Source organism: Gobio gobio (genome assembly GCF_949357685.1).
Source record: "Gobio gobio genome assembly, chromosome: 13".
Classification (NCBI taxonomy): domain Eukaryota; kingdom Metazoa; phylum Chordata; class Actinopteri; order Cypriniformes; family Gobionidae; genus Gobio; species Gobio gobio.
Window position 1 is genome coordinate 5,250,496 of NC_137106.1, and position 22,903 is coordinate 5,273,398.

A 22,903-nucleotide genomic window follows, 5' to 3' on the forward strand; every position below is an offset into this window, starting at 1 on the left:
TGCAAAGGATTCCAGAGCTCTGGAGCAGAAAAGGCAGGACTTCTGAAATCTGGATCTGATTTTTGCCCCGTGCTTCTTGGACTTTGACTGTGCATCAAACTTCCCCATGCATCAGGCAGATCAAACACAACCATCACAACCACCACTAACACACCTCTCAGAAGCCCCATCCTAGCAAACTTGGACACAAATGCCACAACACACACCAGTGCTTGGCTTTGCCATTTTGTACAGCTTTGAATGAAGGTGGCTCATCCCCTTTTAGTTGAATTGATTGCCTTTGATTCTCCTCTGGACCTGTAGAGTTTATATGCATCTCTGGGACCCACAGGGATCTGCACAATTTGTATGTCTCTCTTATCTGACAAATCGAGGGGGACATTTACATGACACCATTTTCAAATGAAACTTTAAATGCATTGTGTTCATTTACACAACAACAGTGCTTTGTGGGCCTTAAAAATGCAAACTTTTAAAAACAGGGTTTCAAAGTTTTTGAAAATGAGACCATTATTGTCTCCATGTAAACTACAAAAACATGAATTTGTGAAAACTGTGACATCATGCGCATGCATATTGCGTGTTTAGTCTATAGGCACGTAGTGTTTCTTTGCAAAGTGTCATCGCCATCTACTGGATTCTCTGCAGAGATTCTCCTAGAGATTTAATCAGATCAACGTCATATTTGCACAGTCTAATCTAAAGGCCTTGGTGATGTTTTCCCTGAAGGTCGTGTCAGTGGCGGCCTCACAAAGTTCGATGGTTCGCCATGACACAGGAAGCTGTTGTAAGTCGGGCATACAATGTCCGATCTGCCCCAAACTTCAGATGTTTGATAAGAGTCCTGGCCTGAAGACATCTACATATGAGTTTCAGAATTAGGCATGGCAAAATGGCTCGATAGCGCCACCTACAACATTTCAACGAAGTGCCCCTCCCGCTACGTTTCACGTACAGGTATGAAATTCGGTACACAGCCCAATACCTACAAAAAATCTCCTGGTACAAAATCAACGACACAGAGGGAAGATAGTGAGGGAAGGGCATGAAAAAGTGAATTGAAACAGTCATTCATTTTTGTCCACTTGCCCTCAGCTTCTTATTCTTTAACATCAGCAGTTTATGCAACTGGCCACAGACCTACGTTTTCTCAAATTTTCCGCCAAAATGTCTCTAGGAAAAATGTGTGACACAAAGAGCAAGAAGAGTTAACAGGACTAAGACTTAAGTTAATGATGGGACACTAAAATGGACAAATATAATAGTAGACCCCATTTTGAAATGTGTATTTCACAAACCTAATACACCAACAGTTAGCTCTTCAAACCAGTTAAATAGAATTCAAATGAGATGCATTTCCTTGACAGCATGGATACTAGTCAAATTGCCTTCCACGTTCTGTTTTTAATGGTGCAACAACAAGCACAGACAGTTAAACAAAGTAGCTTATTGTCCAAATCTACAGAAGCGACATGGTTTAGACCAGTTAATGTCACACTCTGGAAACGGTTTATAAAGACCCCTTTCATGAGTGAAGGTTAAAAGTCAAAAAAGTTTAAAACATTTTAGACCGCATTTACACCTGTATTTAGCATAGTCCACTTGTGATTGGACTGATAAACGCTTTAGTACCAGGTGTAAACAGGCCCTCAGACAGCAACTCAGGTGTGATACACCAGTTAAGGGACTAAACCAGCTTTTATTAAAGCACCAGTCTACTTTTCAATAAACATTGGGGCTAGCCTAAAGAAAAAAGGCTGGTCACAGTTTGGGATTAAAAAGGACAATGCAGGTTGATACTGATTTCATTGCAGATGCAATGCTGTACTTGCATGACTTCGGGGGGCTTTCAAATAGCATTAGCAAAAAACAGAGGGACTTGGCATGCTTGAATATCAGTACAAGCAGTTATGTTAGTCCAGCCATAAAGCCACAAGTAGAGACCAAAACAGATTCCATTAAGAACAGGGACCCAGGTTAGCAACTGGAACTTGGCTTGTTTAGTTCAAGTCAAGCATAACCTTGAAGCAAAAAAGGGAACTCTGGTTTAGTAGTGTAGCCCAATAAATCAAACTGAGAACAGTCATGAAAGATCAATACCAAAGAGACAGTTGAGTTGAGAAGTTTATTAAAACTACTAAAGTCACATGACCAGGTTAACTTCTCCACTAGACACCACAGTTTGCCCACTAGAGATGGTCTTGACGTTAGCATCTCTTCCTGGAAAAGAAATGGTAGAATCGTGAGGCATTTAAAAACCAAATTCTCATGGTTCCTGAAGTCAGTTTACAACAAGCACTCACTTTTCCTAGTGCAGCTTTGCTCACAGGAGCCAGAAGAGGGATGGCACACTGCTGTACTACAGTGGATGAAGATCTAACAGAGGGGGGAAAGGGATAAGCCACAGAAAGAAAAACACCTAATATTAAGGATTCAGGCAAGGCTGCAGAGCATACGGTTTCCTGTAGAGGAGCCAGTGATGCTGGATCCACAAATGTGAACATCTTCACAACAAAGCGCTTGTAGTGGGTTGGGAACTGAAGACCAGAAGATCCAGCCACCGGAACCAATGAGGTCAGGTAACGGTCATCCTGGTAAGGGCATCTGAAAGGTAAAGAGGCAGTCAGAAGTGCCTTACAGCACACTAGATGGATAAAGACTGGCCTTACTCACCCATCGACCAGAAGGTCCCACTGGGGTAGACTGAGTGGACTGGGGGTTGATGTCGCCCAGCAACGTCCCAGCATTAGGACAATGTTGGGGTCGGTCCTCTCCAAAATGCGCACCTCAACATACACAGGCTCCCGCAGGACTTTTGTGACGGGATAATCAGCATCACCGTAGTAGGACGTGTATGCCTCATCCCCTGAGGAAGAAAACCAGCGTTTAACCAGAAACTGCTGCAACCTGGAGTTTTAGAAAATACTTATGCATACTTGGACAGACACTTACCTTCTGCACAGCCTTTGGTGACACATTGACCATTTGCCAGTCTAAGCTCCACCCTGAGGGGTCCAGAAGCCGCTACTGGTGGAGGTGCAGGAACAGTGTTGACCTCCACAACCAGAGCTTCCACAGAAGTAGCAGAGTACCTACACTGGAAGAGAAGCCTAGACAACAAATAGTGAGCTTGTAGCCTTTGTCAAGGATTCATATTTTTTTTTCTAAATAAAATAAAATCCCTACTCAAAATGGCTGTCCCTTGTGATGGAACCAAGTGGTCCGACACCCACTTCATACGAGGAGGTCATTCGGTTTTCATACACCACATATCCACCGTCCTCCTGCAAATAGTAACTGTTGGCATCCAGGCCATTCTAAGCCATGCAGAACAGAACCACAAGCAGCTACTCACCATCATGCTTGTGCCACATGCAGTGACAGGGAACTGGTATATAGCAAAGGAAGGTGTGGATCCCACAGGACTGCAAGGTGGGTCGTTTCCACCCAGGAGACGGACTGAATCCAGGCTCAAGCGAGGTAGTGTAACATCTCTTGCCACCACTACCACAAACTGACCATCTCTTATACACTGGACAGTCACTGGAACAAGGTACAAGAGCAGGTTATTACTGAGGAGTGGTTTAACATGAACACCTTTGCATTGACTCACTCTTACCTGCCTTCCCATAGAAACACTGCTGTCCGTTAAAGCAGCAGTTGATAGCGTCACACTCAGCACCACTGATACCAGGTGGGCCACATTGGATCTGCTCATAATCAGCTACAGCACATTTGTCAAGGGGCTCTGCCTGCGCCACTGGCTGCTTAGACTGAACCTGCTGATGAAACTGTTGACTAGCTTGTTGTTGAACCTGCTGAGGAAACTGTTGACTAGCTTGTTGTCGAACCTGCTGAGGAAACTGTTGACTAGCTTGTTGTTGAACCTGCTGAGGAAACTGTTGACTAGCTTGTTGTTGAACCTGCTGAGGGAACTGTTGACTAGCTTGTTGTTGAACCTGCTGAGGGAACTGTTGACTAGCTTGTTGTTGAACCTGCTGAGGATACTGTTGACTAGCTTGTTGTTGAACCTGCTGAGGATACTGTTGACTAGCTTGTTGTTGAACCTTCAGAGGAAACTGTTGACTAGCTTGTTGTTGAACCTTCTGAGGAAACTGTTGACTAGCATGTTGTTGAACCTTCTGAGGAAACTGTTGACTAGCATGTTGTTGAACCTTCTGAGGAAACTGTTGACTAGCTTGTTGTTGAACCTTCAGAGGAAACTGTTGACTAGCTTGTTGTTGAACCTTCTGAGGAAACTGTTGACTAGCTTGTTGTTGAACCTTCAGAGGAAACTGTTGACTAGCTTGTTGTTGAACCTTCTGAGGAAACTGTTGACTAGCATGTTGTTGAACCTTCTGAGGAAACTGTTGACTAGCTTGTTGTTGAACCTTCAGAGGAAACTGTTGACTAGCTAGCTGTTGAACCTTCAGAGGAAACTGGGGCAGATTACTCCACTGTGGAACAGCATGACAAAAAGCACAAAACCACACACAAAGTGCCAGCGATTGAACAGCACACCAGCTTCCTGCCATTGTTCAACAGCTAGTCACACTGTTGAGATCTTCTTCTTCTTCTTCTTTAAAGTTATTGGCGGTTGGCATACCAATTTGGTGCATTACCGCCACCAACTGCTTGGGGTGTGGAGCTTCAATGCGGATTTATATGCTAATAAAAAAAAAAAAATAAAAAAAAAAAAATTGTAGTGTTGTTTTTAAATTCTATCAAATAAACCTGTTTCTTTTAAGTACCTAATGAGAACTGGCCATACTGATGGTTTTGATGTAGAAAAAGAAAGTAAACCCTCTACTGATAATTGTGTATAACCTAATTCTTTGACTTGTTCTAATAGTATAGTTCTTTCCATGTTGTATGCTTCACACTCTAGTAATACATGTTCTACAGTTTCTCTCTTGTCACAGTTAATGCATAGTCCCGTTGCGTGTTTCCCTAAACGACTGAGATTATGATTGAGACCTGTATGTCCAATTCTTAACCTTGTGATCACTGTTTCTCCCCTTCGATTCCAACCACCCTGTCTCCTTGTTGTCACTTGTTTCTGTACTTTATATAAAAAACGACCTTTGATCTCCTTATCCCATTGTTCTTGCCATAACCCATTGATTCCTGATTTAATGACACTTTTCACTTCCATTTTACTCAATGGAACTATCCATTGCAGATCTGACTCAAGAGTCTTTTTAGCCAAACAATCAACTGCTTCATTACCCTCTATTTCAACGTGAGATGGGACCCACATAAAACTCACTACAATATTAAGATTTTGTAATCTATATAGACTATGAAAGATTTCATAAATCAAGTCAGGCCTACAGACAGATTTGCAGTTTGCAATACTTATTAATGATGCCATTGAGTCTGAGCAGATAATATATTTATTAGGTCCAACCTCCTCTATCCACGTGAGTGCTAGTAAAATAGCTAAAAGTTCCACAGTGTAAACTGCTAAATGATCTGAAGTTCTTTTAAGTATGGATTTCTGAAAGTGTGGTATATATACTGCAGCTCCCGTCTTTCCTGTATTTGGGTCTTTTGAGCCATCTGTAAATATTTGAATACTATTATTATAATTGAGAGCTAGATATTGCTTTACCAGATCGTTCATCCCACCATATTCCTTGCATTGTTTTAATGTATTTGCGATTTCAAGGTCCACAACTGGTAATGGAAACATCCAAGGGGGAATAGTAGGTAACGCCACTGCACAGCTGTTAGTTAATTTAACTAGTCCCAGTTTCTCGGCTTGTCCGTTTCCCACCCATCCAAAACTATTAAATTGCTTTCTTCCATGCTCCCAACATGAATTTAACACTGGTTTAGTTGGATGACCCTGCTTATGCCCCTGTAAGTTTACCCAATATACCATGGCAAGCTGAAGACGTCTCAGAGATAAAGGCATCTCCCCAACCTCCACCTGTAGAGCTGGGATTGAAGAAGTCTTGATTGCACCACTACATAGGCGGAGGGCTTGTGTTTGGATTAAGTCAAGCCTTTGCAAATGAGATTTTGCAGCTGAACTAAATGCAATGCATGCATAATCCAATGTTGATCTAATTAACGCAATATAAATATGTTTAAGAGAGTTCATACTGGCACCCCAACCACTTCCTACCAGGCATCTCATAACATTGACTGCCTTCTTACACTTGGTAACATTTTTCTGTATATGATCTCCAAATGTCAACTTATGGTCCATCCACACACCTAAAAACCTTATACTTTGAACCTGCTTGATTGATTGCCCATAAAGAGTAATTTGTATTGCAGGATTATTACACTTCTTAGAAAAACAAATAACCTGTGTCTTGTCCACAGAAAACCGAAAACCCCACCTATTTCCCCAATTCTCAACAATGTTGACTGCTGTCTGTAGCTTTTTTCCAACAAATGCTGCATTACGACCCCTTACCCATATTGCCCCATCATCTGCATATAAAGACCTCCCAAGTCTAGTATCAACCTCTGAAAAAACCTCATTAATCATGATATTAAACAAAATAGGACTACATACACTTCCTTGTGGTACCCCATTTTCTATAGAGTAAACTTTAGAGTAAGATACTCCAACTCTTACCTCTATAGTCCTGTCCTTCAGAAAATTCATAATCCAGTTGAACATTCTTCCCCCAATTCCCATGGATTCTAATTTAATCAGAAGACCCTCTTTCCACAACATATCATAGGCCTTCTCCACATCAAAGAAGACAGCAGCTACCAGTTCCTTTTTAGTCTGAGCCTTCCTGATTTCATCCTCCAAGCATATCACCGGATCCATAGTTGACCTCCCTCTACGGAAACCACTTTGTTGTGGTATTAGCAAATTCCTACTTTCTAATATGTAAGTTAACCTGTCAGTGACCATACGTTCCATTATTTTACATAAATTAGATGTTAGTGCGATAGGTCTATAACTAGTTGTTTCACCTTTATCTTTACCTGGTTTCCCAATTGGGATAACAACAGAGTGTTTCCATGCTGACGGCAATACCCCTAACTCCCATACCTTATTATATAGCTGCAGGATCACCAACTGCGCTTGAGGATTTAAGTTTTCAACCATTTTATAACATATTTCATCCTTACCAGGAGATGTTTCTCTGGCTCCTACCAAAGCTCTTTTCAGCTCAAAAAAAGAATAAAAATCATTTACTGTTCCATTAAAATCTTCCTTTTCCATTATGATGTTAGAGTGCTCTCTCATTACTTCATCTCTACCTTTCATTGCATCAGGTGTCAGATTTGTAGAACTATGAACTTTTACAAATGTTTTTGCCAGAGCCTCCGCTTTATCTTTATTTGTTATCATAATTTTGTTATTATATTTAATAGCTGGCAATGTATACTCCCTCCTAATTCCTCCCATCCTTCTTATCATGTCCCATACTTGACTAATATGCGTTTCTCTCCCTATATTATTGCAAAATTGCTTCCAGTAATTTTGTTTAGCTTTTCTAATCGTCCGTCTAACTTCTGCTTGTGCCTTTTTGTATTCTATTAGGTCATTAAAAGAGAAGGATCCTTTAACTTTCCTAAAAGCTCTATTTCTTGTCTTAATTGCTTTATTGCATTCGTCTGACCACCAGGGAACTGTCTTGTGTTGTTTTAATCCATTTCCTTTACCAATAACTTCTTTTGCAGTGGAATGCATGATTTCTACTATGTTTGCATTAAAATCATCTATACTATCATATCTGATTTGACTAATTCCTTCTAACCTCATACTACATATCGTATTATAAAGTGCCCAATTAGCATTTTTTAATTTCCATCTAGGGAAACCCATTTCCTCCAACTGAATTGGTCCCACTCCTATTTCACAGACTATTGGATAATGGTCACTACCTACTGTGGAATCGTGTACAACATCCCACTTACTAATTCTTGCTATTTGTTTAGAGACCAATGTTATATCAATTGGAGATTCTAACCCTCTTGCTACATCTACTCTAGTTGCTCTTCCATCATTCAAACAAACTAGATCTTGCTCCTCTATAAATTCTTCCACCACACCTCCATTATAATCAGTGTGTGTACCACCCCAAAGTGTGCTATGAGCATTAAAATCCCCACACCAAACGGTCTTATGTGATTCTTCACCAATTATCTTTTCTAAAGTTTCTTTACTTAGTTTCCCACATGGATTATAATAGTTCACTATCCATATGTTCGTTTTTCCTATCCATACTTCAACTACAATCGCCTCAGAATCTTTACTTACATTTATAATCCTATATCCTATTCCCTGTTGAACAAACATAGCTACACCTCCTCCAGTACCACTTTCCCTGTCCCTACGTACAGCCACATATCCATGTAGTATAAAATCTAAGTGAGGCCTAAGCCATGTTTCTTGTACGCAAATAACGTTTGGTTTCTCACTCCTTTCTTCAATATACTTTTTAAATTCCTGCCCGTTAGAACAAAGACTCCGAGCATTCCATTGCAGAATTACAATAACCATTACGATTCTCCACATGATGACTGAATTTCCTGTGTCCCTGCTATGAGTGTTTCATTTATTGCATCTACTGTTATTTCCCCCAAATTAAGGTATTTTTGTGCTGCCTTTATGATAATTTTAATCCTCTCTGTTCTGCTTTGTGTTTGAGCTGAACAATTGACTACTTCTGCCAGAAATGCTACAAACACAACACTATCCACTCCAATACCTGGTTTGGTTGCTGTAGGGCTATCATCTCTTCTTGTCCTGTTAGGATTCTGATCCTGTCTCTGTTCAGCCACTCTCGTTATTGGTGATATTATCTCACTTCTTTTTGCATTAGTTACTTTAATGGCTTCAGCATACGTCAACTTTCCTTCAACTCTGATTCTCTGTACTTCCGCCGCTCGTTTATGCGCCTCACATCCTTTATACGCAGCACTATGTTCGCCCCCACAATTGCAGCATTTGTTTTTTGTACCTTTGTTACATTTGCCATATTCATGATCTTCTCCTCCACATTTACCACACCTCTGTTTGCCTCTACACACCGCTGCTACATGACCATATCGTTGGCATTTAAAACACCTTAGGGGAGGCGGAACATATGTTCGTACCTGAAAACTCATGAATCCTACTTTAACTCTTCTTGGGAGCACTTCCTCTTGAAATTGCAATAGTATAGATAAGCTCTCCTGTTTTGTTCCATTCTTGAAATACATCAATCTCCTAGCCTTCACTACTTTAGCTCCTGATACATTCTCCAAGATTTCTTCAGATGTTAAATCTGTTGAAATCCCTGTAATTACTCCTTGCACTGTTTTCTTTTGTCCCCAAACAAAACATTTAACTTCCTTTCCTGCCAAAGTTGTCATTTTAATCATATCATCTCTCTGTTTGGCGTCAGAACAGGTAATCATCAAGCTACCATCTCTAAGTGGTTTAACATTCACAGTACCTACTTTGTCATGTAAGGCTTTCGTCAGTTTCAATGGGTTAACAGAACCAGGAGAATCAAACTGAAGTTTTACCTTAAACTCTTCCCCTCTATTTTGAGATGAAACTTTACTGACTATACTCTCCACATCCGAATCCCAACGATTATCATCATTAAGGTTTTTATTTTTCTTTTTCCTTTTGAAATTTCGTACTATTGTATACCATTCTCCACTGTTAGTTTCTCCAGCATTTTCTTCTCCCATCTCCACCTCACCTCCCACTCCTACGTTACTTCCTGCCATCTCTGCTCCACACCCCTTCTCCACTCCACTTCCTGCCATTGTTCAACAGCTAGTCACACTGTTGAGATGATGCCCTTTGGTCTTTTTGTATTCTACAGATTTTGGCTAATTAACGATAATCCCTCCCTCTTCATGAACAGTCATGATTCTCCAGACTTGCCCAAATGGGAGCTTATGCTACCAGAAAATTCTCATCAAAATGATACGCATGTGATGTAGGCCTATATTGACTCCAATTAGTCAGATTTGTCATATTGAAGACAAATAAAAAGGTTCATGCTCAGGTTTGCTACTGGAGCTTGCCCAAAGTACTTTGGGTAGATGTTTGGTGCATTCCGCTTTGCTTGTAGACATGCAGAAATGCTAACTAGCATTACTACTTTTACAATATCTTTATATGGCAGAAATAGTAAGAGTAGTCTGTAGTTCCAAATTTAGCAACACACTCACAAACCTCCCTAAGCACTTCCCCTCGGGGCAATCCCTGTCGCCAGTTTGAAGTGTTCCACAAGTGGACAAGAGAGGTTTATGTGGACAGACCTTCGACTCCTTAGACAGAGGGGACCAGTCTACTCATATATACTTTAATTACAAAATAAATGTAACCGTAATCAGTTACTTATGAAAATGTTCATTATTACAAAGGGGGTTACATCTGAATATTTTCTGTAAAAAGCTAGGATATGTTGAATAATATGAATTTGTTGCTTTGCCTGTGCAGGATGCCTCTTGCCATTTACAGTGTTTTTTTTATATCCAATTGCTAGGACCCATTTCTCAATACTTAGGTCACTTTTTCAAAACTCTTCACACAGTTCTCCTAACAAACTTTCAGCTCGGCACAGCAGATCATTTCACATTCAAAATGCACTAAAACTACCAAAACACAATTCTTTCCCCTAGCAAAGGTTTTCAACCAACACGCACACACACTTTGTCAATCCCCAAACGGACGAGGCGTTTATACTTGACGCACTCGCCGTTGTACTATTCTGTGAAACGACAGAGGGCGACTCGGAGAAATTGTTCTATAAACCATCAGGAAACAGCAGTGAGAGAAGAATGTAGCTACACAGGTGACCATATTTATTTGAATAAACTTCACCAAAAACCACACTACAAAAGAATCGTGTAAAACTCAGTAAACCTTGATTGCTAATCATGAATACGGTGTATGCTTTCGATTTACCCCGAAAGAAAGTGAAATATGACAACCTGCCCCATAGGTGGGGCACATTAACATGACAGCTTGATGTTATCAGATACAATCAAATAAAACAACAAGACAAAATACAAATTAACTTTCAAATAAAATATACTAATTTCTTCTGAACATTGACTGTCATTCTTTCCTCAATAGAATAGCATAGTTCTAATAGGGGCACATTGTAACAGTTACAACATGCCCCACCTGTGCAACTGGGATTTAAACCCGTCTAGTGTCTTCTGCTGGTTAGAGCAGCATTAAAAGAACTCTCAACTTGGTCTTATTTTCAATAAACTTAAGAAATGTACGTCTGTTATGTTAAATGTTCAGTGAGAGCGTCCAAAGAATTATTAATTGGTGCAGTTTCTCTAAATAATGTTGATATGGCAACTAGTAAATACATTAGGTTTCATCATCCCGGCATGTGTGGAAAGTTAACCTGTTACAACTAGCCCCGCGTTTAAATTCCAGACGGAGAAAAAGAATAACTTCTGTACCTCTGCAAGTCACATAGCATGCAGCCATAGGGTTTCAGACTAAATGGGACTTGCGAAGGTACAGTCAGTTCCACCACATTTGCAGAATAAGGCACTCTTTCCAGGTCAAAAGCAAAGTGACAAGTCAGATACAAGCAAGGATTGATGTCAGTTTTATTGAGAAACTTTCTTTTGCCCTTGAACAATTACAGGACCAAGTGTGGCCTTGCCTTCCCACTGAACACCTAGAGAGAAGAAAAAGAGCAAAGTTAGGAGCACTTAAAACATCAAAAGCAACCTTAAAGCAAGAGCTACCGACCTCCATAGGGAGAAGCAGCAATTCCACCATCAGGACCACATGTTGAGTCACAGCAACCACAAACTTGGTCATTTCCATCAGCAGCAAACCACCTGCAACAAGACAAAGCACTTTCAACATGAGCAAAGTCAGCTTTTTAAAAAAAAGAATAAGTGCAACGTACCCATTGGCAAAGGAACAGGATTTGCGCTGAGCGTCACTGGGTGCAGAAGCAATAGTTGCCTTCAGAACACATGTTATGTAGATCTACAAGGGATGACAGACAAGTCAGAAAACCAAAGCAGATGGGAAGAGAAGTCGAATTAACTCTTGTGGTACATACAGAAGGACTGGTGCTCTCCTGGAACATGAATGCCTCCAGCTGGAACTGGATCTTGTCAACCTGGGACCGAGGCATGAAGCGGGAGCTGGAAGCTGTAGCCTTGGCATCCACAAAGCACCTGACGACAAAGTCACCACAAAGAGCAACTCATGAAGGTTTAAAAAGAGCAAACAAAACAGTCCTATAGCATCAAGAGCCATGACCTTACCCATGATTCTCAATGAAGGAATATCTCGGAAGGGAGTTCACGTCAGGCACTTGAGTGGCCACACAGCTGTCCACAAACACACGCAGAGGCACATGATTGTACTGCTTCACAGATGCCTCGATGTTAATAACGCCACCCAGGAAATAGGAGTATGAAGGCCTCTGGTAGGACCAATCGTCTACAAAAGAGAAGGAACACCCTAGGAAGAGCCACATTTGCAAGGTCGAAGGTCCAAAGAAAGTGCACTTACCCAGCATGAGCTTCAGGGAGAACATCAAGACTTCTTCACCAACCTTGGTTGAGGCATAAGGGACCCATGTTGGCCTCAAGGCATCACTGCTTACATTGTGTAGCCTGTGGTTCATGAAAGTACCCATTAAATGGTCTCCCAGTTGCACAAGCAGTGAAAGTCACAGAGGCCACTTACCTTTGATAGTGGCATTGAACGCCAACAATTGCACCATCGGCCCGGGTAATCGGAGTACCTGCAAGAGCCTCAGGGGTGTAGGTAAGAGAGAAGGTGTAGACAAGCTCATCCTCATTCATCTGTAAGAGATTGTAGTTAAAACAAGACAGTTCCTCATGAAGGTGTAATCATTATTATGAATGAGAGAAAGTGCATTGTGCAATACAGTGGACAAACACTTCAAGCAGGAGAAAACAACTGCAGAGCTTAAAACAAACATTTCTTAAGGCCCGTTCATACCAATGCATATGCCAGCTGCCCTGGCATTGCAAATACAACATACAACAGCAGTGTGAACTGACGGTCCTTGAAGAGGACTTTGGATATCCTCAATTTGAACAAACAACCGATTAAGATTTAGGAGTTCTTACCATCTGCACGCTGTTGCAGTCCTGTAATTCATACTCAAAGAGGAGCACCCTAGACTCAGAGTCCTGACCAGCAACAGGACATCCACCTAAAGACAGACCAGTTGGCTGGATCAACTGACCATTGCTAAACAAGTCCTGCTGGACTTCTACAAGAACCCGGTTCTCTCCGCATTGAACCGCTACGCTGCTGGGAGTCACGGGTTGCCTCAACTGGAAGTCCACCGCCAACTCGCTCTGCACCTCGGGAACGACGGGATACCTCCAATCCAAAGGCTTCACTGGACCCTGCAACAGCTGCTTCTCCTGAAGGCCAAAAGGCTCCTGTGCAAGGCCTCTGGAGGCAGGACCCAAAGGACTCTGAAATGGAGAAGCCACTTGCAAAGGATTCCAGAGCTCTGGAGCAGAAAAGGCAGGACTTCTGAAATCTGGATCTGATTTTTGCCCCGTGCTTCTTGGACTTTGACTGTGCATCAAACTTCCCCATGCATCAGGCAGATCAAACACAACCATCACAACCACCACTAACACACCTCTCAGAAGCCCCATCCTAGCAAACTTGGACACAAATGCCACAACACACACCAGTGCTTGGCTTTGCCATTTTGTACAGCTTTGAATGAAGGTGGCTCATCCCCTTTTAGTTGAATTGATTGCCTTTGATTCTCCTCTGGACCTGTAGAGTTTATATGCATCTCTGGGACCCACAGGGATCTGCACAATTTGTATGTCTCTCTTATCTGACAAATCGAGGGGGACATTTACATGACACCATTTTCAAATGAAACTTTAAATGCATTGTGTTCATTTACACAACAACAGTGCTTTGTGGGCCTTAAAAATGCAAACTTTTAAAAACAGGGTTTCAAAGTTTTTGAAAATGAGACCATTATTGTCTCCATGTAAACTACAAAAACATGAATTTGTGAAAACTGTGACATCATGCGCATGCATATTGCGTGTTTAGTCTATAGGCACGTAGTGTTTCTTTGCAAAGTGTCATCGCCATCTACTGGATTCTCTGCAGAGATTCTCCTAGAGATTTAATCAGATCAACGTCATATTTGCACAGTCTAATCTAAAGGCCTTGGTGATGTTTTCCCTGAAGGTCGTGTCAGTGGCGGCCTCACAAAGTTCGATGGTTCGCCATGACACAGGAAGCTGTTGTAAGTCGGGCATACAATGTCCGATCTGCCCCAAACTTCAGATGTTTGATAAGAGTCCTGGCCTGAAGACATCTACATATGAGTTTCAGAATTAGGCATGGCAAAATGGCTCGATAGCGCCACCTACAACATTTCAACGAAGTGCCCCTCCCGCTACGTTTCACGTACAGGTATGAAATTCGGTACACAGCCCAATACCTACAAAAAATCTCCTGGTACAAAATCAACGACACAGAGGGAAGATAGTGAGGGAAGGGCATGAAAAAGTGAATTGAAACACAGTCATTCATTTTTGTCCACTTGCCCTCAGCTTCTTATTCTTTAACATCAGCAGTTTATGCAACTGGCCACAGACCTACGTTTTCTCAAATTTTCCGCCAAAATGTCTCTAGGAAAAATGTGTGACACAAAGAGCAAGAAGAGTTAACAGGACTAAGACTTAAGTTAATGATGGGACACTAAAATGGACAAATATAATAGTAGACCCCATTTTGAAATGTGTATTTCACAAACCTAATACACCAACAGTTAGCTCTTCAAACCAGTTAAATAGAATTCAAATGAGATGCATTTCCTTGACAGCATGGATACTAGTCAAATTGCCTTCCACGTTCTGTTTTTAATGGTGCAACAACAAGCACAGACAGTTAAACAAAGTAGCTTATTGTCCAAATCTACAGAAGCGACATGGTTTAGACCAGTTAATGTCACACTCTGGAAACGGTTTATAAAGACCCCTTTCATGAGTGAAGGTTAAAAGTCAAAAAAGTTTAAAACATTTTAGACCGCATTTACACCTGTATTTAGCATAGTCCACTTGTGATTGGACTGATAAACGCTTTAGTACCAGGTGTAAACAGGCCCTCAGACAGCAACTCAGGTGTGATACACCAGTTAAGGGACTAAACCAGCTTTTATTAAAGCACCAGTCTACTTTTCAATAAACATTGGGGCTAGCCTAAAGAAAAAAGGCTGGTCACAGTTTGGGATTAAAAAGGACAATGCAGGTTGATACTGATTTCATTGCAGATGCAATGCTGTACTTGCATGACTTCGGGGGGCTTTCAAATAGCATTAGCAAAAAACAGAGGGACTTGGCATGCTTGAATATCAGTACAAGCAGTTATGTTAGTCCAGCCATAAAGCCACAAGTAGAGACCAAAACAGATTCCATTAAGAACAGGGACCCAGGTTAGCAACTGGAACTTGGCTTGTTTAGTTCAAGTCAAGCATAACCTTGAAGCAAAAAAGGGAACTCTGGTTTAGTAGTGTAGCCCAATAAATCAAACTGAGAACAGTCATGAAAGATCAATACCAAAGAGACAGTTGAGTTGAGAAGTTTATTAAAACTACTAAAGTCACATGACCAGGTTAACTTCTCCACTAGACACCACAGTTTGCCCACTAGAGATGGTCTTGACGTTAGCATCTCTTCCTGGAAAAGAAATGGTAGAATCGTGAGGCATTTAAAAACCAAATTCTCATGGTTCCTGAAGTCAGTTTACAACAAGCACTCACTTTTCCTAGTGCAGCTTTGCTCACAGGAGCCAGAAGAGGGATGGCACACTGCTGTACTACAGTGGATGAAGATCTAACAGAGGGGGGAAAGGGATAAGCCACAGAAAGAAAAACACCTAATATTAAGGATTCAGGCAAGGCTGCAGAGCATACGGTTTCCTGTAGAGGAGCCAGTGATGCTGGATCCACAAATGTGAACATCTTCACAACAAAGCGCTTGTAGTGGGTTGGGAACTGAAGACCAGAAGATCCAGCCACCGGAACCAATGAGGTCAGGTAACGGTCATCCTGGTAAGGGCATCTGAAAGGTAAAGAGGCAGTCAGAAGTGCCTTACAGCACACTAGATGGATAAAGACTGGCCTTACTCACCCATCGACCAGAAGGTCCCACTGGGGTAGACTGAGTGGACTGGGGGTTGATGTCGCCCAGCAACGTCCCAGCATTAGGACAATGTTGGGGTCGGTCCTCTCCAAAATGCGCACCTCAACATACACAGGCTCCCGCAGGACTTTTGTGACGGGATAATCAGCATCACCGTAGTAGGACGTGTATGCCTCATCCCCTGAGGAAGAAAACCAGCGTTTAACCAGAAACTGCTGCAACCTGGAGTTTTAGAAAATACTTATGCATACTTGGACAGACACTTACCTTCTGCACAGCCTTTGGTGACACATTGACCATTTGCCAGTCTAAGCTCCACCCTGAGGGGTCCAGAAGCCGCTACTGGTGGAGGTGCAGGAACAGTGTTGACCTCCACAACCAGAGCTTCCACAGAAGTAGCAGAGTACCTACACTGGAAGAGAAGCCTAGACAACAAATAGTGAGCTTGTAGCCTTTGTCAAGGATTCATATTTTTTTTTCTAAATAAAATAAAATCCCTACTCAAAATGGCTGTCCCTTGTGATGGAACCAAGTGGTCCGACACCCACTTCATACGAGGAGGTCATTCGGTTTTCATACACCACATATCCACCGTCCTCCTGCAAATAGTAACTGTTGGCATCCAGGCCATTCTAAGCCATGCAGAACAGAACCACAAGCAGCTACTCACCATCATGCTTGTGCCACATGCAGTGACAGGGAACTGGTATATAGCAAAGGAAGGTGTGGATCCCACAGGACTGCAAGGTGGGTCGTTTCCACCCAGGAGACGGACTGAATCCAGGCTCAAGCGAGGTAGTGTAACATCTCTTGCCACCACTACCACAAACTGACCATCTCTTATACACTGGACAGTCACTGGAACAAGGTACAAGAGCAGGTTATTACTGAGGAGTGGTTTAACATGAACACCTTTGCATTGACTCACTCTTACCTGCCTTCCCATAGAAACACTGCTGTCCGTTAAAGCAGCAGTTGATAGCGTCACACTCAGCACCACTGATACCAGGTGGGCCACATTGGATCTGCTCATAATCAGCTACAGCACATTTGTCAAGGGGCTCTGCCTGCGCCACTGGCTGCTTAGACTGAACCTGCTGATGAAACTGTTGACTAGCTTGTTGTTGAACCTGCTGAGGAAACTGTTGACTAGCTTGTTGTCGAACCTGCTGAGGAAACTGTTGACTAGCTTGTTGTTGAACCTGCTGAGGAAACTGTTGACTAGCTTGTTGTTGAACCTGCTGAGGGAACTGTTGACTAGCTTGTTGTTGAACCTGCTGAGGGAACTGTTGACTAGCTTGTTGTTGAACCTGCTGAGGATACTGTTGACTAGCTTGTTGTTGAACCTGCTGAGGATACTGTTGACTAGCTTGTTGTTGAACCTTCAGAGGAAACTGTTGACTAGCTTGTTGTTGAACCTTCTGAGGAAACTGTTGACTAGCATGTTGTTGAACCTTCTGAGGAAACTGTTGACTAGCATGTTGTTGAACCTTCTGAGGAAACTGTTGACTAGCTTGTTGTTGAACCTTCAGAGGAAACTGTTGACTAGCTTGTTGTTGAACCTTCTGAGGAAACTGTTGACTAGCTTGTTGTTGAACCTTCAGAGGAAACTGTTGACTAGCTTGTTGTTGAACCTTCTGAGGAAACTGTTGACTAGCATGTTGTTGAACCTTCTGAGGAAACTGTTGACTAGCTTGTTGTTGAACCTTCAGAGGAAACTGTTGACTAGCTAGCTGTTGAACCTTCAGAGGAAACTGGGGCAGATTACTCCACTGTGGAACAGCATGACAAAAAGCACAAAACCACACACAAAGTGCCAGCGATTGAACAGCACACCAGCTTCCTGCCATTGTTCAACAGCTAGTCACACTGTTGAGATGATGCCCTTTGGTCTTTTTGTATTCTACAGATTTTGGCTAATTAACGATAATCCCTCCCTCTTCATGAACAGTCATGATTCTCCAGACTTGCCCAAATGGGAGCTTATGCTACCAGAAAATTCTCATCAAAATGATACGCATGTGATGTAGGCCTATATTGACTCCAATTAGTCAGATTTGTCATATTGAAGACAAATAAAAAGGTTCATGCTCAGGTTTGCTACTGGAGCTTGCCCAAAGTACTTTGGGTAGATGTTTGGTGCATTCCGCTTTGCTTGTAGACATGCAGAAATGCTAACTAGCATTACTACTTTTACAATATCTTTATATGGCAGAAATAGTAAGAGTAGTCTGTAGTTCCAAATTTAGCAACACACTCACAAACCTCCCTAAGCACTTCCCCTCGGGGCAATCCCTGTCGCCAGTTTGAAGTGTTCCACAAGTGGACAAGAGAGGTTTATGTGGACAGACCTTCGACTCCTTAGACAGAGGGGACCAGTCTACTCATATATACTTTAATTACAAAATAAATGTAACCGTAATCAGTTACTTATGAAAATGTTCATTATTACAAAGGGGGTTACATCTGAATATTTTCTGTAAAAAGCTAGGATATGTTGAATAATATGAATTTGTTGCTTTGCCTGTGCAGGATGCCTCTTGCCATTTACAGTGTTTTTTTTATATCCAATTGCTAGGACCCATTTCTCAATACTTAGGTCACTTTTTCAAAACTCTTCACACAGTTCTCCTAACAAACTTTCAGCTCGGCACAGCAGATCATTTCACATTCAAAATGCACTAAAACTACCAAAACACAATTCTTTCCCCTAGCAAAGGTTTTCAACCAACACGCACACACACTTTGTCAATCCCCAAACGGACGAGGCGTTTATACTTGACGCACTCGCCGTTGTACTATTCTGTGAAACGACAGAGGGCGACTCGGAGAAATTGTTCTATAAACCATCAGGAAACAGCAGTGAGAGAAGAATGTAGCTACACAGGTGACCATATTTATTTGAATAAACTTCACCAAAAACCACACTACAAAAGAATCGTGTAAAACTCAGTACCCCGAAAGAAAGTGAAATATGACAACCTGCCCCATAGGTGGGGCACATTAACATGACAGCTTGATGTTATCAGATACAATCAAATAAAACAACAAGACAAAATACAAATTAACTTTCAAATAAAATATACTAATTTCTTCTGAACATTGACTGTCATTCTTTCCTCAATAGAATAGCATAGTTCTAATAGGGGCACATTGTAACAGTTACAACATGCCCCACCTGTGCAACTGGGATTTAAACCCGTCTAGTGTCTTCTGCTGGTTAGAGCAGCATTAAAAGAACTCTCAACTTGGTCTTATTTTCAATAAACTTAAGAAATGTACGTCTGTTATGTTAAATGTTCAGTGAGAGCGTCCAAAGAATTATTAATTGGTGCAGTTTCTCTAAATAATGTTGATATGGCAACTAGTAAATACATTAGGTTTCATCATCCCGGCATGTGTGGAAAGTTAACCTGTTACAACTAGCCCCGCGTTTAAATTCCAGACGGAGAAAAAGAATAACTTCTGTACCTCTGCAAGTCACATAGCATGCAGCCATAGGGTTTCAGACTAAATGGGACTTGCGAAGGTACAGTCAGTTCCACCACATTTGCAGAATAAGGCACTCTTTCCAGGTCAAAAGCAAAGTGACAAGTCAGATACAAGCAAGGATTGATGTCAGTTTTATTGAGAAACTTTCTTTTGCCCTTGAACAATTACAGGACCAAGTGTGGCCTTGCCTTCCCACTGAACACCTAGAGAGAAGAAAAAGAGCAAAGTTAGGAGCACTTAAAACATCAAAAGCAACCTTAAAGCAAGAGCTACCGACCTCCATAGGGAGAAGCAGCAATTCCACCATCAGGACCACATGTTGAGTCACAGCAACCACAAACTTGGTCATTTCCATCAGCAGCAAACCACCTGCAACAAGACAAAGCACTTTCAACATGAGCAAAGTCAGCTTTTTAAAAAAAAGAATAAGTGCAACGTACCCATTGGCAAAGGAACAGGATTTGCGCTGAGCGTCACTGGGTGCAGAAGCAATAGTTGCCTTCAGAACACATGTTATGTAGATCTACAAGGGATGACAGACAAGTCAGAAAACCAAAGCAGATGGGAAGAGAAGTCGAATTAACTCTTGTGGTACATACAGAAGGACTGGTGCTCTCCTGGAACATGAATGCCTCCAGCTGGAACTGGATCTTGTCAACCTGGGACCGAGGCATGAAGCGGGAGCTGGAAGCTGTAGCCTTGGCATCCACAAAGCACCTGACGACAAAGTCACCACAAAGAGCAACTCATGAAGGTTTAAAAAGAGCAAACAAAACAGTCCTATAGCATCAAGAGCCATGACCTTACCCATGATTCTCAATGAAGGAATATCTCGGAAGGGAGTTCACGTCAGGCACTTGAGTGGCCACACAGCTGTCCACAAACACACGCAGAGGCACATGATTGTACTGCTTCACAGATGCCTCGATGTTAATAACGCCACCCAGGAAATAGGAGTATGAAGGCCTCTGGTAGGACCAATCGTCTACAAAAGAGAAGGAACACCCTAGGAAGAGCCACATTTGCAAGGTCGAAGGTCCAAAGAAAGTGCACTTACCCAGCATGAGCTTCAGGGAGAACATCAAGACTTCTTCACCAACCTTGGTTGAGGCATAAGGGACCCATGTTGGCCTCAAGGCATCACTGCTTACATTGTGTAGCCTGTGGTTCATGAAAGTACCCATTAAATGGTCTCCCAGTTGCACAAGCAGTGAAAGTCACAGAGGCCACTTACCTTTGATAGTGGCATTGAACGCCAACAATTGCACCATCGGCCCGGGTAATCGGAGTACCTGCAAGAGCCTCAGGGGTGTAGGTAAGAGAGAAGGTGTAGACAAGCTCATCCTCATTCATCTGTAAGAGATTGTAGTTAAAACAAGACAGTTCCTCATGAAGGTGTAATCATTATTATGAATGAGAGAAAGTGCATTGTGCAATACAGTGGACAAACACTTCAAGCAGGAGAAAACAACTGCAGAGCTTAAAACAAACATTTCTTAAGGCCCGTTCATACCAATGCATATGCCAGCTGCCCTGGCATTGCAAATACAACATACAACAGCAGTGTGAACTGACGGTCCTTGAAGAGGACTTTGGATATCCTCAATTTGAACAAACAACCGATTAAGATTTAGGAGTTCTTACCATCTGCACGCTGTTGCAGTCCTGTAATTCATACTCAAAGAGGAGCACCCTAGACTCAGAGTCCTGACCAGCAACAGGACATCCACCTAAAGACAGACCAGTTGGCTGGATCAACTGACCATTGCTAAACAAGTCCTGCTGGACTTCTACAAGAACCCGGTTCTCTCCGCATTGAACCGCTACGCTGCTGGGAGTCACGGGTTGCCTCAACTGGAAGTCCACCGCCAACTCGCTCTGCACCTCGGGAACGACGGGATACCTCCAATCCAAAGGCTTCACTGGACCCTGCAACAGCTGCTTCTCCTGAAGGCCAAAAGGCTCCTGTGCAAGGCCTCTGGAGGCAGGACCCAAAGGACTCTGAAATGGAGAAGCCACTTGCAAAGGATTCCAGAGCTCTGGAGCAGAAAAGGCAGGACTTCTGAAATCTGGATCTGATTTTTGCCCCGTGCTTCTTGGACTTTGACTGTGCATCAAACTTCCCCATGCATCAGGCAGATCAAACACAACCATCACAACCACCACTAACACACCTCTCAGAAGCCCCATCCTAGCAAACTTGGACACAAATGCCACAACACACACCAGTGCTTGGCTTTGCCATTTTGTACAGCTTTGAATGAAGGTGGCTCATCCCCTTTTAGTTGAATTGATTGCCTTTGATTCTCCTCTGGACCTGTAGAGTTTATATGCATCTCTGGGACCCACAGGGATCTGCACAATTTGTATGTCTCTCTTATCTGACAAATCGAGGGGGACATTTACATGACACCATTTTCAAATGAAACTTTAAATGCATTGTGTTCATTTACACAACAACAGTGCTTTGTGGGCCTTAAAAATGCAAACTTTTAAAAACAGGGTTTCAAAGTTTTTGAAAATGAGACCATTATTGTCTCCATGTAAACTACAAAAACATGAATTTGTGAAAACTGTGACATCATGCGCATGCATATTGCGTGTTTAGTCTATAGGCACGTAGTGTTTCTTTGCAAAGTGTCATCGCCATCTACTGGATTCTCTGCAGAGATTCTCCTAGAGATTTAATCAGATCAACGTCATATTTGCACAGTCTAATCTAAAGGCCTTGGTGATGTTTTCCCTGAAGGTCGTGTCAGTGGCGGCCTCACAAAGTTCGATGGTTCGCCATGACACAGGAAGCTGTTGTAAGTCGGGCATACAATGTCCGATCTGCCCCAAACTTCAGATGTTTGATAAGAGTCCTGGCCTGAAGACATCTACATATGAGTTTCAGAATTAGGCATGGCAAAATGGCTCGATAGCGCCACCTACAACATTTCAACGAAGTGCCCCTCCCGCTACGTTTCACGTACAGGTATGAAATTCGGTACACAGCCCAATACCTACAAAAAATCTCCTGGTACAAAATCAACGACACAGAGGGAAGATAGTGAGGGAAGGGCATGAAAAAGTGAATTGAAACACAGTCATTCATTTTTGTCCACTTGCCCTCAGCTTCTTATTCTTTAACATCAGCAGTTTATGCAACTGGCCACAGACCTACGTTTTCTCAAATTTTCCGCCAAAATGTCTCTAGGAAAAATGTGTGACACAAAGAGCAAGAAGAGTTAACAGGACTAAGACTTAAGTTAATGATGGGACACTAAAATGGACA

At 42.2% G+C, this 22,903-nt stretch overlaps 2 protein-coding genes across 2 annotated transcripts; both read right to left on the reverse strand.

Moving 5' to 3' along the window:
- Positions 1–11,542: 11,542 nt before the first annotated feature.
- Positions 11,543–13,177, reverse strand: LOC307135783 (zona pellucida sperm-binding protein 3-like). Its single transcript, XM_079832448.1, has 4 exons — positions 12,662–13,177; positions 12,485–12,588; positions 11,868–12,412; positions 11,543–11,796 (listed from the first exon to the last, which is right to left on the reverse strand). The coding sequence occupies exons 1-3, from the start codon at positions 12,778–12,780 to the stop codon at positions 12,231–12,233; spliced, it is 405 nt and encodes a 134-aa protein (XP_079688574.1). The 5' UTR covers positions 12,781–13,177; the 3' UTR covers positions 11,543–11,796; positions 11,868–12,230.
- A 6,564-nt stretch (positions 13,178–19,741) lies between these two features.
- On the reverse strand, positions 19,742–21,376 carry LOC307135914 (zona pellucida sperm-binding protein 3-like). The gene is made up of 4 exons (XM_079832635.1): positions 20,861–21,376; positions 20,684–20,787; positions 20,067–20,611; positions 19,742–19,995 (listed from the first exon to the last, which is right to left on the reverse strand). The coding sequence occupies exons 1-3, from the start codon at positions 20,977–20,979 to the stop codon at positions 20,430–20,432; spliced, it is 405 nt and encodes a 134-aa protein (XP_079688761.1). The 5' UTR covers positions 20,980–21,376; the 3' UTR covers positions 19,742–19,995; positions 20,067–20,429.
- Between the last annotated feature and the right edge of the window lie 1,527 nt (positions 21,377–22,903).

Coding starts and splice junctions, on each gene's coding strand:
- LOC307135783 (XM_079832448.1), bottom strand. CDS start 12,780: ATGAATGAGGATGAGCTTGTCTACACCTTCTCTCTTACCTACACCCCT. Junction 12,589..12,661: donor GTTCAATGCCACTATCAAAG/GTAAGTGGCCTC, acceptor CATGAACCACAG/GCTACACAATGTAAGCAGTG. Junction 12,413..12,484: donor CTCCCTGAAGCTCATGCTGG/GTAAGTGCACTT, acceptor TCTCTTTTGTAG/ACGATTGGTCCTACCAGAGG.
- LOC307135914 (XM_079832635.1), bottom strand. CDS start 20,979: ATGAATGAGGATGAGCTTGTCTACACCTTCTCTCTTACCTACACCCCT. Junction 20,788..20,860: donor GTTCAATGCCACTATCAAAG/GTAAGTGGCCTC, acceptor CATGAACCACAG/GCTACACAATGTAAGCAGTG. Junction 20,612..20,683: donor CTCCCTGAAGCTCATGCTGG/GTAAGTGCACTT, acceptor TCTCTTTTGTAG/ACGATTGGTCCTACCAGAGG.